The 20,174-nt window shown below is 40.8% G+C and overlaps 1 protein-coding gene across 1 annotated transcript in view; it reads right to left on the minus strand.

Annotated features, from left to right (window-relative positions):
- Positions 1-20,174, minus strand: part of FBXO10 (F-box protein 10) — a 103,108-nt gene that overhangs the window by 61,813 nt on the left and 21,121 nt on the right. Inside the window, exons 4-6 of the mRNA XM_075208385.1 lie at positions 14,501-15,361; positions 12,422-12,571; positions 10,830-10,966 (exon numbers count right to left, since the gene is read on the minus strand). Coding sequence (XP_075064486.1) covers positions 10,830-10,966; positions 12,422-12,571; positions 14,501-15,361 — 1,148 coding nt within the window. The remainder of the gene's footprint in view (positions 1-10,829; positions 10,967-12,421; positions 12,572-14,500; positions 15,362-20,174) is intronic.

Consider the following 20,174-nt stretch of genomic DNA (forward strand, 5'->3'; position numbering starts at 1 on the left):
AGAGCTATAACAGCGATCGCACGATTTACTGGGATATCCAACATAAGTGAGGACCCACATCACAGAGAGGTAGCTGTAGGGGTACTGATGGATGGCCTTAGGGAAAATTTAAAGACGAGAGTACAAACCACATTACCTAATTGGAGAGGCGTCACGGTAGACTTCCTTAGAGAGTCTGCTGTGGAGCATGACAAGAACCTTTTTAGAAAAAGGGAAGAGAAAAGTGATAAGTTAATGACGGTAAGTATACAGGCTCTAGAAGGGGTGCACACACGACCACCAGCATACAACCCATATAACAGGAAACCTAAAGTGATCAGGTGTTTCAACTGTAACGAGGAAGGACATTACAGGAGAGATTGTAATAAAGAAAGACTCAATGCACATAGGGGTGGGTCACATAGATATCCTCCAAGAAAGGATTCACATAGACTAGAAGACTCACATCTACCCGCGCATATTACGGCAGCAAATGCTGCGCGGGAAATCAATAGTCAGCGCTAGGGGTCAGGTCATACCTGTAGTCTACAGCCAGTGAGGTTAACTGAGAGTCAGAGTGAAGAACCAACAATGATAGTTGACATAGCTGGCAGGAAACAAACTTTTCTTGTAGATACAGGGGCGGCCCGATCTGTGATAACCTCTCCTTTCAATCTACAGGTGACCAGCAAAACTATTCCAGCTATGGGGGTGACGGGAAAAGTGTTACATTATCCTCTAACTAAACCCGCCGAAGTTACTATCGGGCCTCTGCATACTAAGCATTCGTTTCTCTTGGCTGCAGCGGCTCCTACTAACTTGCTAGGGAGAGACTTGTTATGTAAAATGGGATGTGTCATATACTGTACTTCAGATGGTGTGTTCCTAGATATACCCGAGAAGGTTGCACATGAGGTACAGGACATATTGGACACCCCTCAAAGTTTAATGTTACACTCTCCTGTTATAGAACAAAGTCCATCTCAAGTAAAGGGGATGTTGCTGGAAATACCAGGTTCCCTATGGACCAGAGATGGACAGGACACTGGACTGATGGCAAACGTAGCCCCTGTCATGGTCAATCTAAAAAGTGGTAGGATAGCTCCAAAAATCCCACAGTATCCATTAAAACCGGAGGTGGAACTAGGGGTATATCCTGTTATTGAGAGGCTGTTACAACAATGGATTTTAATTCATACAGCCAGTACAGCAAATAGTCCCATTTTCCCTGTGAAGAAGAGTGGGGGGAGGGGCTATAGATTAGTCCAGGACTTAAGGGGAATTAACAAAGTTGTTGAGAGCCAATTCCCCGTAGTGCCGAATCCAGCTGTCATCCTCATGCAGATTCCACCGTCTGCCAGTCATTTTACTGTCATTGATCTATGTTCTGCTTTCTTCTCAGTCCCTCTTCACCCTGACTGCCAATGCCTTTTTGCATTCTCCTACAGGGGAGTGCAATACACATGGACCAGACTACCCCAGGGGTTCATTGACAGCCCCAGTATTTTCTCCCAAGCCTTACATGACTGTTTGCAATCCTTTCAACCCCACAATGGGTCTGTTCTAATTCAATATGTGGACGATTTGTTGTTGTGCTCTGATTCTTTTATGTCATGTTTACATGATACTAAATTGTTGTTGCTTCATCTTTCACAAACAGGGCACAAGGTGGCAAAGGATAAATTACAGCCATGTCAGACTAAGGTCAAATACTTAGGACACTGCCTCACTAAGGGGCTAAGACACCTGACAACCGACAGAATTGAGGCCATACAACACATGACCCTGCCGCAGAGCCAGAAGCAGATTCGTACTTTCTTGGGGATGTGTGGATACTGTAGGTCCTGGATCCCAGGTTTTTCTATTCTGGCATTACCATTGCAGGAGCTAGTCTCCTCCTCAAAACCAGAACGTGTCGTACACACAGAAGAGTCAGAGCAAGCGTTCTTTAATCTTAAAGATAGTCTGACTAGAGCACCTGCATTGGGAATACCTGATTATGAAAATCCTTTTGAGCTATTTTGTACAGAAGCTGATGGCTGTGCAGCAGGTGTCCTCGCACAGAAACATGGTGACGCTAGTAGACCGGTAGCATACTATAGTGCACAATTAGACAATGTGGCAAGGTCACTCCCAACATGTCTCAGAAGTGTAGCAGCAACGGCCCTTCTAGTAAGTAAGAGCGAGGATGTAGTATTAGGACATAATTCAACCATCTATACACCCCATGCTGTATCAGCTCTGTTAAATTCAGCCCAAACCAGACATGTTTCTTCAGCTAGATTCACAAAGTGGGAACTAGCCCTGATGGCACCCTCAAACATCACCATCAAACGATGTAGCACCCTAAATCCAGCTACATACCTTCCGTATGTGTCTCAAGAGACACAAAGGGTGGGAGGTGAGGAGACCCTAGTTGATGATGAGTTAGGCAAGAATACTGACACGCATGACTGTATGGAACACCTGAATCAGACCTTTACTGCAAGGCCCGACATACGTGACACCCCCTTAGAAAATGTAGATTTTACGTTTTATACAGACGGAAGTTGCCATAGACAGACAGAGACAGGAGAGCTATGTACTGGTTACGCTGTTGTAGACGATCAGGATGTGGTAGAAGCTGTACCCCTTGGTCCACCTCACTCAGCCCAGGTGGCGGAACTAGTAGCACTAAAGAGAGCGTGTGAACTGGCAGAGGGTAAATCAGCCAATATATATACTGACTCTAGGTACGCCTTCGGGGTAGTGCACGATTTTGGGGCCCTTTGGCGTCTTAGAAACTTTACGACAGCAGCAGGTACACCAGTGGCACATTCACAACACATAAAAGGACTTCTGACAGCGATACAGTTACCCAGAACAGTAGCCGTCATAAAGTGCAAAGCCCATACCTTTGAAGAAGACCCAGTGTCATTGGGCAACAACAGGGCAGACGAAGCTGCTAAATGGGCAGCAGGGCAACCTTTGACTGTATCGACCGAGACTATGATGGTTTTTCAGACATTAGACATGCAGAAATTAATTGAAATGCAAGATTTGTGTTCCCTGCAGGAGAAGGCGGTCTGGAAGGCGAAGGGATGTGGTCAAGAGTCCTCAGGACTCTGGAGGGATGGACAAGGTAAGCCTGTAGCTCCCCGAACATACTATCCAAGCCTGGCTGAAGCAGCACACGGCCTGACTCACCTGGGTAAAGAAGGTATGTGCAAACTGGTGAGAGCATACTGGTGTGCTCCCAGATTTTCCTCTCAAGCTGGTAAGAAAGCAATGTCATGTCTTACTTGTTTGAGGAAAAATGTTGGGAAAACTATTCCAACTGAGCCATCCCACATCCCTCCTACAGACGGACCTTTCCAGGTAATACAAATTGACTATATCCAATTACCACCTTGCATGAATCTAAAGTATGTGTTAGTGTGTATTGATGTGTTTTCCGGTTGGGTAGAAGCATATCCGGCAGCCACTAATACTGCTGTGTTCACTGCAAAGAAAATTGTACAAGACTTTGTGTGTAGGTTCGGTATCCCTAGAATCATTAAAACTGATAGGGGTACCCATTTTACTGGTGATGTCTTCCAAAATATGTGTAAACTCATGGGAATCAGTAGCAGACTTCACACCCCTTACCGACCACAAGCCAGTGGTAAGGTGGAGAGAGTAAACGGTACTATCAAGAACAAACTAGGTAAGATAATGGCTGAAACTGGGTTGGCATGGCCTGAGGCTTTGCCGTTGGTCCTCCACAGCATTCGAACCACTCCTAGACCTCCTCTTAATCTGTCCCCCTTTGAGATACTGTTCGGACGACAACCTCATTTGATCGTGAGTCCACAAGACGACTTAAAGTGTAATAATGAAGTGACTGTACAATATCTTATAAGAATGAGTAGACAGCTGAAACAACAACAACAAAAACTAAAAAATGCTGTCACCTGGTATGCCAGAGACGAACTGTCATGATGTTGAACCTGGAGACTATGTTATGATCCGCAATTTCTTACGTTCAGGTTGTTTAACAGACCGTTGGGAAGGCCGGTACCAAGTGCTGCTGACCAGTACTACATCACTGAAGGTTGCAGAAAGAGACACTTGGGTCCATTCCACCCACTGCAGGAGAGTCCATAATCCGGAGAAAGTGCAAGACAAGACTCAGACCGACGACATAGAGCTGTCACTTGTGAGCCTGTTCCGGGAGACCTAAAGCCTTGAGACACCTGAACCAGAGACGTTGCCTCAGAACTATCTTTCCAGCGATGGAGTGGCGGTTTTTGTTTTTCTTTTGTTCCAGGATTTTCCTTGTTTTTACTTTTTCTAGGACATTCTATTTTTGTGAAGGAGGATGGAGGACGGAGGAGAGTTCTGGGAGTGATACGGATGAAATGGAGGCCGAAGAAAAGTTAATAGGATATCCTGAGCAGCCCATTATCAAACTTGGTCCAGGGGTTATGAAAAGGTCTGCTAGCTCAGGAACTCGGAGGCAGTGTGAGGGGCTATTGTCTGATGAGTATTGTATCTGCAAGTTCTGCAACTCCCTAGTTGACGAGAGATGCATCCAACGATGCCAGTCCCCCAGTACTCTGAATATAGGCGGGCATCCTTTGGAGGATTATCACTCCCTGGTGGGTAAGGTGCTAAACCAAACCGAGTGTTTGGTGTGCTCTCACGTGCCTCAAGGGCAGCATAACATAGGACTAGTGCCATTCCCTCTAAACATATCCGAAGTACTCGAATTAAGGGGTGAGAGGCCCATAGAAGGGAGGTACAATAACACTAGGTCCCCTAGTCTGACCCTTCGACAATACTCCACAGGCAGATCTTTGCTGTGCCTAAACATATCTCATGCAAAGCGCCTGGAGAATTGGGAGGCTGACCTATCAGATCAGACAATGGCTCGCCACACTCATTTTAGAGAGAGACTCACAAGGTCACTACTAGGCAGGAATGTTGATGGAAGTCACAAGTTAGGGCGTATAACCAAACATAAGAAGGTATCTATTGGAAAAGTCTCTACAGATAAATGTGAAAATATCATTAATGCCGACACGTGTCTAGAGCAGATGGAGACACTAGGCATGGGTAGTTTTATCAAAACTCTGTGTGATATAATTCATGGGCATACTGTTCCTTATGTTCTCCCTGATGATGTGTATTTTGTTTGTGGAAGGAAAGCTTATTCCTGGGTGACTCCGAGTTCCAAGGGCTTGTGTTTCTTAGCTAAACTGGTTCCTGAAATCATGACTATTACTCATGAAGAAATGGTAGATATTCACAAGACTACAGCACCACCATACATACACACACAGTATGAACACCGTGGCAAGAGAAATATGATTCCTGGTGAGGAACCCATAGCTACAAAATTGATTAGTGAAACTGCTGGTTTCCAAGTTATGGTTGCTCTAGATCTCAACAGGACCGCTCGGGGAACATTAAACTTTAAATATATCCAAGACCTAGCTAAATTAATAGATAATATCACCGAGATGTATGATGACACTTTCAGGTATACTGGAAGGGAGCTACAAGCGTACAAGAAGGAGTTGGTGCAACATAGACTGGTACTAAATTATCTCACCTCTATTACTGGTGGGTACTGTGTGACACTGGCCACCCAGTTCGGTGTCAAATGTTGCACGTACATTACTAATAATACGGAAGACCCTAAAGAGGTTATAGACCGGAAGATGGATGAAATTTTGCAGCTGAAATGGGAATTTCGGAGGAGCCATAATTCTTCGTTATATGAGGTCGGGGAAAAGGTGGCGGGTTGGTTCTCATGGTTGAACCCAGCAAAATGGTTCTCCGGTCTGGGGGAGTGGGTACAGGAAATGATTGCGAGTGTAGGTAAGCTCCTTCTCCTTATACTGGGTGTCATCTTAGCAATTGGTTTAGTTGTCAAATGTGTTCCTACTGTGTTGAAGTGTGGAAAACGGTCTCATAAGAGTAACACTGAGAAAGAGACTGAAAGGGTGGTACCAGATACCGAGATCATGGTCTGTGGAGAAGTATTGTACAATCCTGAACTTGAAACGGTGATTGGGTGATAGTTTATTACACTATCAAAGGGTGGAACTGTCGAAGACAGTAAATTGGATAAAGTCATTTTAATTAAAGTCTAGCAAACTTGGTTGTCTTTGTTTGAAAAGATGCGTACGGTACGCATCGACGTACAAGGGCACGCTACGGCGTGAAAGGGCGTACGCATCCACTACACGTGGCAGCAACAGTAATTGGTCTTTTACCATACATTCGCACAAACACGCATACTTATAAAATAGTACACATTAATGGTAGTTGCAACACATAGTCAGTTATGTCGAAATATAGTAGTATTTATATGTTATATCAGAGTTACATGCATATTAGTGAAATACACGGAACGGGTTAAAGGAATAACATCATGAGTGATATCATAATGAACCTTGTTACATATCCTACTGTTTGGTTCACTCTGCGAGGGAATCGCAGAGTGCATACACAAGTTATGAATGATAGAGAATTATGAACTACTTAAGACTAAGGAATCCTGGCGGGAAGAGCAGAGCATACCCCCTGCAGAGATGACCCCCTCCTTTGGATTCCTTAGGATGAACCAGCCAATGATTGACGACCCCTTGGACATTCCTGAGACCCGGACCAATAGATGCAAGCCATACCATCTTCATTGTATTACTGTATTTGATTGTGTATATAAGCAGCAGCTTGTGATCCAGAGGGCAGACATCTTGTCCCCAGACTTCAGGATTGAATGACTGCACTGGATCCAGAGCGCCTGCGATAAGTAACGGCTGTATTTACTATTACTTCGCTTGAGCATATTTTTCCACTTATTGCGAATAAATCTTTGTGCTTTGGAAACACAAATCGAGGTTCGACAATCGTTATTGGTTAGCGACAGTACGCACATAACACATTTTAAATGAATATATTATTTTGGATTAAAAAGCTATACTACACTCAACAAACAAAAAATCCAGCCTTCTTCAGTTAATGAATCACGATTATAAGTGATCATTACTAGTTATTTTTCAGAAACATTGTGCTTGCCATGAACTGCACTAATGAAGCTGTTCAACTACACTGTCAAGCTGCTGTTTTAAGCAGCTGGATATCAAAGGGAAATATTTCCCTTAAAATTCCTTGAGTGTCCAGCCCTAGGATTAGGTCACAGCAAAATGTGTTAGTTCTCTCCTTGATATGGTGAATTAGTGTTACTATATTGATGTGTTCTTATCCCACTATGTACCCCTTCCTTCCCGTACCCCCTTCCCTTTTTGCTTTCTGTATTCCTTAACTTTATGAAAATCGATAAAAATACTTTTGAAGATAAATTAGATGTGGTTCTTCTCTGAATATAAAACACATAGGTGATATGAGTATGTGTAAAATATCCTGCAAAATATATTCTTACATAATGTTGAAACAAACCATCATGTGTGGAAATTTGCCTACGGAAAGTGCAACCAGATTTTTAGAGAACCCAAACATTACTTGCCAGTCTATTTAGTTTTTTTATTAAAAGGGATTTTATTCCCTTTTGCAAACGCAGATTCCTGATTTGCACAGGTATTGGCAGCTTTTAAAGGGAGAGGGGTCATTCATTGCCATAGAGTACAACACCTGACTATAAGCAGCGCTGCTGCAATGTTAACACCCTCCTCCTTTTAGTTCATTACTTTTGGCAGGGATCAGTGGCAGAATGAAAGTTTATTCTGTATAATGATTGAGGATGCTTACATCCAGCATTCCTAAAATTCCACGTTGTACAGATCTCTACCACCGGCATAAAGTGCATTCCTAATAGGCAATGCAGTTTCACTAAATTACAACTCCATTACCAGTACCATTGTAATTCTTATGAAAAAAGGAACAGAAAAATTACCACTGGAAACCACCAAACTATCATGAAATTCCAAAGTAATTTGGCTGTTTAATATTATGCGTTTTCATAAAGGAATTTTAACATTACATCCTATTTCATCTCATATTGTAAAATATAGTAAACTCCAACTTGCATTTGATTTATCAAAGGTACCATCTTATTGATTGTTTTGAGTTACAATACTTTTACACCTTGGTATAAGCTTAAAAAATGTACACCTCATAGTTGCAAACTGAAATCTGCAACAGTGCAGTACAATACCTCAAACTTCACACATTGTACAGAAGTGAAAGAAGTATGACCCCCCCCCCTCTCTACCCATTACAGACCTACAGGGCAAGAAATAATTACATAATTTACTGCAAGGTCAGCTATGACATTAGCTATATAACTAACAGGCTGCAATGGAAGATAACGTACACGGTTAAACATTCTGCATGACATTCCAAAATAGGGCCTTTTTGGTCGCATGGGAGAAGCCTTGCCTGAAGAAAACAGAGACAGCTAGGAATATGGCTCCTAGAAGATACGCAGAGATATGGCAGAAAGTCTGACAAGACAAAAGTGGATTTTATTTGGCCTAAATGCTAAGCATTATGTTTAGTGAGAATCAAACACTGCAACAAGGCACCATCTCCACTGTGAAGTATGGTGGTAGGTACAGGTAATCATATCAGGAATAATTGGAAGATGAGTGGTGCATAATACAGAGAAATCCTGGACAAATACCTGCTACCTTCTCCCAAAAAGCTCCAACTGGGGAGGAGGTTTTTATTTATCGATCAAAGTCACACTGCAAGGGCCACTCTGGAATAACTTAAAATAAAGAAAATATATACTTCAGTGGCCCAGTCAGAATCCTGGCCTTTATCTCATAAAAAATTCAGTGGCAAGACACCATACTTTCTGTCCATCACTGCTCCCCAACTAACCAGACTCAATTTAAGCAATTTTGCAAGATCTAATAGGCAAATCCATATCGGTGCTCAAAAGAGAGACTACTGTCTTTTAATAACTGCCAGAGGAGTTACAGCTAAGCAATGAACAAAGGGGATGAATATGTATTAAATGATATTAGAGATTTTTTTAATTTTTATTACTTTATATTTTACTACTATCTCTCTTTGTGTGATGGATACACTAAAGATGAATATGTAACTCACAAAAATACAATTCTTAGTCTAATACACAAATAGATTCCAGACAGTCTTAAGTGTGAAAAAAATTATGAGGCTAAATAGTTTTCAAGACACTATGGGGCATATTCAATTGTCCGCGGGATTGCGCGCGGAAAAACTATCACCGTTAATACGGTAATCTCTCGCTGGATTTCAGCTCGCAGCTCCCTGATGAAATCCAGCGAGTAAATTACCGTATTAACGTTTTTTCAGCGCAGGATTACCGTAATAACGGTAATCCTGCGCGGGAAAAACCGTTAATACGGTAATTTACTTGCTGGATTTCAGCTCGCAGCTCCCAGCGAGAGATTACCGTATTAACGGTAATAGTTTTTCCGCGCTCAATCCCGCAGACAATTGAATACCCCCCTATGGGAAAATCCCGCGGTCCGCGCAGGATTACCGTTATTACGGTAATCCTGCGCGGAAAAAATGTTAATATGGTAATTTACTCGCTGGAGTTCATCAGGGAGCTGCGAGCTGAAATCCAGCGAGAGATTACCGTATTAACAGGAAATAGTTTTTCCGCACTCGATCAATTGAATATCCCCCTATAAGTCCTTCTATACAATAGACAATACTATCAGTTGGGAAGGTCTGTTATATATTAATCACTATTTACTATACAAAAGGAGTTAAGTGTTACTATACACTACCTAACAGGTGGAAAGTACTGTTACACATTAACTACCAGTTAGGAAGTCCTACCCAATAGATGGGAAGTTCCATCCAATACAGACTAGCCAATGGGTGTAATAACCTGTTAGACACTAGCCACCTAGTAGGATGTCCAGCTGTACTAGCCTTCCGATATGTAGTCCAGCTGGACACAAGCCTCCCGACAATTAATCCAGCTGGACACTAGCCACCAGACTGGAAGTCCTGCTAGACACTAGCTACCAGACTGGAAGTCCTGCTGGACACTAGCCACCAGACTGGTCTCTAGGCACCAGAATGGAAGTCCAGTTGAACTCTAGCCACCATAGGTGGTGTCAGACAGGAGCTTTCATTACTAGCACAAAGTGTTAACATTCCTAGCACTCAAATCGCTGTGTCCTGACACACTGAAGTGAATAGGGAATTCTCAGACCCTGTTAAACAGGGGCAATTATGCTCAAAAAACATTCTATGTAGCACCTTCAGAGCTTACTTGGTCCATGTTATAGGGGAAGAAGCGCCCCACAATCAATGTAGCAGCACTGAGTGACACAGAGAGCACTAGCTAGAAAAGTGCAAACAATTAAACATTTAATTTGAAACCCTTTGAGTGCAATTTAAATCTTTCTTGCAGACAGTGTGGTTCTTAAATTTCCCTTAAGGAATTTGAAATATTTTTAGTCTTTATATTGTCACTGTGGTTTGTGTTCTACTTTTTATTATTTGGCCTTATTAAATAAACCTAAATATGCTTTTTAGACATTCTGCTGATTTCTGAATCATACATATATTATGCTGCTACAATTCACATGACTGTTTAACTAAATCTCCTACAACTATGCTATTTTATAAATGCATAAACAGTCTACCTGATTGTGACTTTTTTTTTGCTATAAATGTCCCTTAGTGTGTCATGGATTAATGATATGGGGAAAACAAACAAGCACAGAAAATCATGGTCTCTGAAGATTGAAATCCTAAGGAAATCCTAAGAAATGTTTAGGTTGAAGCAGAGTATCCTGAATAGTTAAGTTCAAGTAGAGCACTCCATTAGAGCAATGTCTGTGATAATACTGTGTTCTGCATCTTGTATGCAAAGCCAAAAAGACCATAATGAAACCTGAATAACATACCTCACCACAGGGTTCCCATTGTACAATATATAAATTCCGGCTTCTTTATTCCCATAGATCTGATTGCTGCGGATGCTGCCTTTCCCGTTGCCTAGGACAACAATGCCAGAGCGGAGGCCGCTGTGTATCCTGTTACACTGCCAGTTACATTATGTGCACAGGGAGAGGGCAGTAAAGAAAACACAAATGTTAATAACTGCAGAAAATTCAAGAATAAGGTTCACACATCACAGGAAAATAATCCATTTCAAAATACATGTTCAATGACTTTTCAAGGTGAACCTATTTTGCCATTGTTCATTCTCTTTGTTAATCGCAACCTACTAAATCTCACTATACATTAGGCTGCAGTATTTCAGAATGTATCACTAAAACCACCACCGTTCTATTCTGGGCTTATAAAGGTATTTCCACAAAATAATTTATCTGCTCAGAATTACCCATTTTCTTGTCTATGTCTATTTGTGAGGCTCATGTGGTGCTGTAGTATTCTTAACACTCAGAATGGCGCTGTCACTGACAGTCTAACTACAAAATAAAATGACAGCAATTCATGAAAACAAATAAACTATGGCATTAGAGCAGGAGGTTTCCACCTATACAACACTTGTTTTAATCTGACTAAATTTGTGCTGATAACTTCTTATCTAATGCCTCTCCTTCTCAGATATAAATGTTTTTTTTCAGGCTCAGACCCCACTGTACCACATGGTTTATTTACTTTAAAAGTTGCGGATCAAACCTATGTGCTATGTGAAGTGAATAGTATTCTACCCAATGCATTTAGTGCAATGCTGTATGGGTGATATAGTATTACATGGAGTGCCTGGTGACAACATCCAATTTAAAGTACATTTTAATAGTAAATGGCCACCCCCTTGAAGTGACTATGACACCACTAACCACTGCTCTAAATAGCTATTGTTAACACTCATGAGAAGAAAAAAAATGGCAATACATCTAATATATTAGGATACTGGGAATGCAGTGCAGTCAGGTGAATGCAAGTACTTTGTTCTCTAACAGATCCAAAGACTGAGATGACAACAAATCTTACAGAATACCACAAATTTTTTTTTCCTGCATCCTTACAAGTGGTTGGCCACTCACTGCACCACAAATTAAAGTGCAGTATATGCAATGGTCCAGGAGACAATGTACATCCTGAAAACAGCAGGGTCTTCCACAGTGTATTTAGTGTCTCCCAGGCAATCTTGTTACTGCAATCGTCTACTCCGTGCAGGGGTGGTCCACTCCCTTTACGCTACAGCTGTATTTTAAAATAACATCTTATGCGTTTTTCATTATACACTAAGCAGTAAGTCACCTCTGAGAAAAGGTGGTTGCTTTCGGGTGCATCTTTGTACTTTAAAAAATCAATATATAATTATTTTTTAAGTACTTTAGTGACCGATCATATTAACACATGGATCAATATTATACTATATCCTGCTTCCATTCAACTCCATTCCAAATCCATAAGTGATACAGTGCCAGCTGCTGCAAATGTTGTTACCTATTGAAGGCACAGTTCCACTTTCAACAGATATACTAAATAAGTAAAGAGACTTAAGCTCTACAGTGTCACATACCAGTATCACAGGATTGGCTCCTTTGCGGATATCCACTCCTGCTTCTGTGTTTGAATGGATGTTGTTGTCAGCTATGAGACCTCCTGCTGCCAGACGTAGAAAAACCCCTGATGCTTTACAGTGGTAAATGTCATTCTTTAACATGACAACCTAATGAAAATAATTACATTGGCTGATTGTTGACAAAAAATGCATTCATGCAAACATTGAAAGAATACTGGAAGACACATGTCATTATATATTAGACTATTATCAGGCAACATAATCATTATAATGATGTCCATCTGTGGTCACTGGTCATCCAAGAGAATCACGCATTGGTATTTTAAAACACAGAAGTCTGACTGACTTTTCAATTAACCCAATCATGTAGTACATATGATGGAACTTTATTTCAGATAAAACTATATATATTTTTGTAACATAGCTCCGGAGCTATCCATCAGTTCTCATATTCTGAGGTCCAGATAATAATAGAATACATTGCACATCCTGAACCTTGCTAATGCCCTTTATGTACTCATGGCTTTTTGTGATGTGGGCGGTCCAACCCCCAGAAATATACTTTAATTGATAGAATCCAATAACTAATGAACATGATCATACCAATACCCCTTCTTATCAATAGATATTTTCTCAGTAAAATGTATTGATGTAAAGGAAAGATTGCAATTAACTCTCCATTAAAATGTCAAAAAATATTTTTACACATTTAACTTTAATAATAACAATATAATGTAATATAACTCAAGGTTTCTAAATATATTGTCTACCAAACACAGCTACTGTATAAAATATCTAAAAATATTAAGCACCCTATGATTTTTATTTTCATAAATGCATATGTGTAATTTAATCAGGCCCTGATGAATCTGTGTGTCTATCTAATGTGCCTCTACGTGAAGCAGGGAGAAATAGTCTGAAACATCATTGGTAATTTGACAGGAGTAGACCAGTGGCGGAACTACCATTGGTGCAGCAGATGCGGTGCTCCAGGGCCTATGAAGATAATGGGGCCCGCTGCACAGGGAACTAGTGAGCTGTGGGCCCTGGTTCCCTCCTCGCCGCTTCCCTGCACCGGGGCTCACAGCTCGCTAGTACCGCCTCTGAAGTAGACTATTATCTACTGGATAAATGGGAAGATTAGCCAACCGGAATATCACAGCAGGTGAAACAATAACACATCTGCCACACAATATGACTCTCCTTTTTATGTACATCACTCACAGTCAGCGGAGGCAGCTAATTTGCGGGCTTGGCCAAAATCCAAGCTAAGGCTATATTATAGATTTTTCTTCCACCTTCAGATGACTTTACTATGTAGATTATATAGATTGTCTTATCTTTCTAGCTCCCTTCAGTGCTTTTTACATTAGCAGGCAGTGTTGTTTCTTTACCTTGGGGTACACACAGCTCTGTTCTGCTATGCATTGTATACAATTATATCCAGAGAGCACATTTGTGTGGTATCCCAACACTAACTATTCATATAAAGAAAAGGCCATGTCATTAGTAAAAGTTGCAATAGGGCATGTACAAGCTAGTAAATTAAAGTTATGGGAAGATGTAACACACATTTAGGTCTGGTATTGGTAAACTGATCTTTCAGGTTTTGGGCTAGAAAGAGATGGTGTAAAGGGAAAATCATATACAGTAAACCAAAAGAGGGGTTTAGGTAATACAGGAAGAGTGACAAAGATAATAATAGGGATAAAGGTGACAGAAAAAAGAGTGGATATGATCAGATAAATAAAATAGGAAAGTTAAGGCAGATCACAGAGAAGCTATACCTTGAGGAAGAAAGTAAAGAGACAAAAGGAATGGTGGGATAGAATTTTGGGAGAGTTTTGTGGGTTTATGATATGACAGAAGTGAAGACCTTTACTGTACTGCCCAAATAATTATTTCCAGTATCAACTGATTCAGAGACCTGCTAACACCTACAGTACAAAGCCTTAAATATTCAGTGCCTGTAGTATGCTATCATACTCCCAGTTAATTTATACCACCCTTACTTTGAAATGTCTAACAAAATTAGTTTATGAACCACTTGCCTTGTTTTAGAGTCAGGTAACTTACCTTGCTATTTTGTATGCACCGTACTGCATAGGTCAAGTCCCTGAATATACATCCTTCCAGTCTAGCTTGCCCTTGAGAGCAGATAAAGAGTCCCCCCTTGCCATCTCTGAAAAGGCACTTCCGTACAAGACATCCTTGAATTGTGCTGGCAATTGTTTGCAGTTCTTTGTCCTTCTGTAACTCATGTTGCAGACTTTTCAAAGCCATGTCACTCTGCAAAGCGAGGAGTCCATTAGTCTGTGGTCTGCACTGCACAGACTTGGCCACCATATGACTTAGTCCATGTGAATGATATGACAACTTGTACACTGACTGATCATCATCTTCATTCTCACTGACTGTGCTCAGCTCACTGTCACTATAATCTGTATCCAGAGTCATGGCTTCCCCATCCTTGCCCATGAAAAAGTTGCCATTTAATTCATTCTCCTTGTCACAAGCTTTATCATCCAATATTTGGGATTTCGACTGAGGAAGTAAGTGACTTTGGTCTCCATTAACTATAATCTCACATGTCCTCATCTTTGCACCAGTTGACGCATCATCAAAGAAATCTGTACTCCCGGGCCCAGAAAGCGATGCCTCTGATGTAGTATACAACATGGTCCTTGACTTGGCAAAGGCCGAGAGATGTTTACAAGCCCAGTTTTTGTCAGATGTAGGTGACCCCTCCACAGTTACAGAGGCATTTTCGCTGTTAACAAATTCACAGTTCTCAAGCACACTGAGAGCCACATTGTGGAAATGTATGCTGGACTGGTTAAAAGTGCAAAATTTAATCTGGCACGTGCCTGGCGCATGGATCTGTAGCTGTCCATTCTCAAAGTTGCAGTTGTCAAATTGGACGTAACCTATGGATGTCTAGAAAATGGAACAAAAGTAAAAATGTGCTTATTTCTGCAGATCACATTATACTTAATTTGATTTTCTTTTGACTGATCTGAAGAGAATGACGTCAATTCCCTAACCTTCACTTGTAATTCTATTAACCCTACACCTCCTAAGGCATGACAGCAACGAACATTCTAAAATAAGACCTTTAGGCTAGTGTTATACGAGGACTTTTTAATTCCACTTTTTTCAAGCGAAAAACAAACAGTGTTTAAAGAAGGCTGTATTGCAACACATTACATTCTATAGGCGCTCATATGAGACTCTAGCTACAAAAATACAGTGCTCCAATTGCCATTAGGAAGGCTCCTTTACCATTGTTTTACGTGAGGAAGCTTCTATATAAAGCCAGATACAGAAAAATGCTTTAAACACATAGTATAAAGCTATGTATAAAACTCAGTACTCACACAAGCTATTTGCAAACAAGGCAAACAAGAGTGAGTAATCTCTATGAATGCTACAGGCAAAGTCCTAAAGTCAAGAAATTTAATGTTGTGTCATTTATGAACCAGAAAAAATGGTCATTTATGCCTATTGTTCCAAATTTTTGCCAATTTTTCAGAATATGCATAAATTCATACATTAAGATGGCATTTTTTCGAGGACACGACAATATTCACTATTTAGGGTGGTTTGAAGACAATGGCAGACCAGGCATTCCTTATTAGACTATAGAATAGGACCATTAAATTCACATTCTTTAAGCCAGTTAAACAGGCTTGTAAGATGATAGTACAAAAATAATGTAAGTGGACAGTCTTTGGCATACAAAACATTCTAAAAACCATTCACTGATACAATCTTGACATTGCTTGCACCGTTGAGAAGCATGAACCGATACAAAATACACTACGCTGCAGAAAAGCTTAATCAACCCTCAGTTAAGTATAACGTTTTATTTATGCCTTTAATTGTGTTTCAACACCCATGTATAAAAGCCCTTATAGCTCTGCATAACTGTCAGATCTTTGCATTTGCAGGTAGGAGTAGTTACACCTTTTAATGAGATACATTTTGCTTTGCATTTAAAATGTAATGTAGGAAACTATAAAAATGCTAAAGAGCATAAAACAAATCTTAAAATGAGAAATTGTGGCACTTTAAATATATATAGCCCCCCTTATGTCATTATTGCATAACATATGAAGGTGAGTAGTATTCTAGGAGGAACATTTCAAATTAAGGGGGCTGTAAAAAGTTAAGGCAGTATTTAGAGATTCATTTATTACTATTTTGATCTGGGCTAATTCACAATTGTATATAAAGCACATATTTGAATTACATTTGGTGGTATATTTACTAAACTGCGGGTTTGAAAAAGGGGAGATGTTACCTAGAGCAACCAATCAGAGTCTAGCTGTCATTTTGTAGAAAGTACTAAATATATGATAACTAGAATCTGATTGGTTGCTATAAGCAACATCTCCACTTTTTAAAACCCGCAGTTTAGTAAATCTAGCCCTTGAAGTCAAAATCATACCAAACTATCACAAGTTATCACAAATAGTTAATATATTTCTAAACTATTATAGTACGATCACTTGACACAATCTGAACATATCTGAGATACATGGCAGTATCTATATATTTACAAATCAAGCATTTATTGTACATTTATTGATTATAGTGTGAACACATGTAATAAATATCAACAATGCAAGTAACCATAGTGATTATAGGAGAACATATTATAGTAAACAGCAAGCACAATGGGCATTGTCTGACTGTATGAAATCTTCAACTGCAAAGATATCATTAGACTGCCATCCGCCACAGCTAACATATTATTCCTATCTAAATAACAGCTAACTCTTTTGATGCTGTTACATATTGCATTTAACAGGATTTAATAGGAAAGCAAATTATAATGTCCATTCACTGAAATAAAATAACTCCTTCTCTGAAGATGTTTAACCCCTCCTACTGTCTAATTAACACATAGCAAGGACAAGTGAACATAATTAAACACATATAAATCTGGGAAGGTGAACCTTAGAAGGCCACCCAAAAGCACAAAGCTGAATAGGTGCAAAAACAAAGGTTATCAGGAAGGCAGGCATCTGTCACCTGTTGACGAAAGGAAAGGACCACTAAACCCCCCAAAAATTAATTTTCAGATCTGACTCACATATTTATTCAGTGTTAACCTGATAGTCCACTGCAGCCTTGATAAGAAGGTCTATCTCGCAACTCAAATACATACAGCAGAAGCTACTCCAATATCTATAGAATAGTGTCCTATTTGGATATGATGGAGGTCAAAAAGCTTAAAATACAGTCATTCTAATTATTGTAGCATAAATGCGTATTAATCAAGCAATGCACACAGCAGGCCTGACTTACAAAGCCCACTAGATGCGCAGCAAGATATGTCTTGCTTTTTCACAGATGTGCCAGGATGGTCCACCAAGGTACAGGCCTACTACTCTCTGCTTTCAGGAGACCCGTCCCCGAACTAGAGAGGTAGAAAAATCTCAAGAGGCACACTGTACAAAAGTCAATCACAAAAAAGTCCAAATTTTAAACATTTCTCCAAAAAACTACAAGCTTTAACCCTATTATTGGCTTTGGATATTAATGTATGAAAGGGAATATCTAGACAGTGTTCATTCCTGTTTTGTTTGTGATGCTGTTTTAAACATTGCTTGGAATGCACCCACAAATGCGCTTCTCTGTCGAAGCGCAACATGAAAGTTCCATTAAAATGATAGAATGAGCCCGAAGATTACCAGCTCTACGGATACTCTCTGACATATGGAAGAGAAGCTAATTACTTTAAGAAGAAAGCTGAATTATTGATAACTGGAGCTTCCTTCATAGAAATAAATGCAACCTTGTGTCCTGACCTTGCCGTGGTCAAACCGAGCGGACAGTGTAGTACACAGGGAGGATCCAATGGAATAGTCAGCCAAGCCGAAATCAAATGCCAGAAGAATCTTACAGAGCCCAAGGGATAATCCAAATGAAGTGTCAGGGAAAGCCGTGTCAGGAACCGTGGAGTTAAACCAGTGCCTGGAGCAAGAAGACCTAATACTCTGGCACCCTAGTGGTGCCAGAACCTTCTTTAGATAGGGAGTGGAAAGGTAATTGATGACCAGCGGGGCTGACGTCAGCAGCCGCAACCGAGTGCCAAGAAGCATCCCATTGCTAGGCAACAGGACGCGCCTGCACAGAGGGAGCTACCAGCCAGCCGAGTCTTAGTGTGTCTGGTTGCCTGGCAACCAGATGCGTCTTCCGGGAGAAGAGAAGACGTCCATCTTTGTGCGGATGGGAGAATGCAGGGACAGCACCTGACAGTACCCCCTCCCTTCCTCTGAAACTAGGAAGAACCTTTGAGAAGCAAGGGTAAATGAAGATCTTTTTTGTCCACCCATGATCTTTCCTCCGGGCCATAACCTTTACAATGGACCAAATAATGCCGATGCCCTCGGAACATGTGGGAGTCCAGGAGATTGACGAAAGAATTAGTTGAGGATCACCAGCTTCAGAAGGGAAATATGAAAAGTGTCATGGATTTTAAGTGTAGGAGGTAACCGAAGTTTGAAGGTTACTGAATTGATGGCACGAATGATAGAAAAGGACCAATGAAGTGTGGAGCCAGCTACATGGAGGGAACGCGTAATCTCAAATTCCTAGTTGAAAGCAAGACTTTATCACAGGAATTGAGAACTGGACAAATCTTATGATGCTACTCCGCATAATATTTATAACGTGGAGAAAATCTCGACAAGTTGTTCTTGGTCTGAGCCCAAATGCGAGAAAAATCCTGAGTTAAGGAATCAGTAGCAGGAACCGAAGAGTTAGGATTCGACGGAAAGACAGGAAGGATGGGGTGGATACCAAAAACCACAAAAAAGAGGAAGGAACCAGAAGACTTGTGAATGTGATTGTTATTAGAAAACTAGGCTCAAGGAAGAAGGTTCCTCCAATTATATTGATTTTCCAATGACAAAAAATGTAAAAAGCTTTCAAGATCCTGATTCACCCATTCCATCTGCCCATTGGTCTGAGGGTGGTTCAATTCAAGACCCATATTCCTGCAAAAAGCCCTCTAGAAGAGCGTGAAACACACTGGACACCACGATTCGATTTAATTTCTTCAGGACAGCTGTGGAGTCTGAAGATCTCTTTAATGAACACGAGGCAACTGTGAGGCGGAAGGTAAACCAACCAGTGGAACAAAATGGGCCATTTTAGAAAAGTGATATATAACCACCCAGATAATGTTGAATCCTATACTGGGGGGAAGATCAGTGATAAAATCCATAGAAATACTGGACCACAGGCAGTCTGGGATAGGAAGTGGGTGAAGGAGGCCCAAGGGAGAGCGTCTGGGAATTTTATGTTGGGCACAGACTGTACAAGCTATGATAAATTTACGAACATCAAGGCAGACGGTAAGTCACCAGTATCGAGCAGACAACAGAGTGTAGGTCTACTTGACTGCTGCGTGACCAGCTAGCTTCAAAGCATGAGCCCAACATAAAATTTTTAGTCGTAGATGGGGTTCCACAAACTAACAACCCAAAGGAGACGTTCTACTAGAGGTCTTAGTCAGGGCTAAGATTCGGTCATGGATTGTGGCTGGGAAGGAGGAAAGGAGTTGGCAACATCAAAAGAACGAGATAAGGTATCAGCCCGACAGTTCTTAGTACCAGGTCGATAAGTGAGGCTGAGGTTGAACCGACCAAAAAAAGATACCCAATGAGCTTGACGCGGATTCAGACATCTTGCCTCTTGAAAAAAAATAATGTTCTTGTGATTGGTGTATACAGTCATG

This window comes from Mixophyes fleayi, chromosome 1, assembly GCF_038048845.1.
Source record: "Mixophyes fleayi isolate aMixFle1 chromosome 1, aMixFle1.hap1, whole genome shotgun sequence".
NCBI classification, from domain to species: Eukaryota; Metazoa; Chordata; class Amphibia; order Anura; family Limnodynastidae; genus Mixophyes; species Mixophyes fleayi.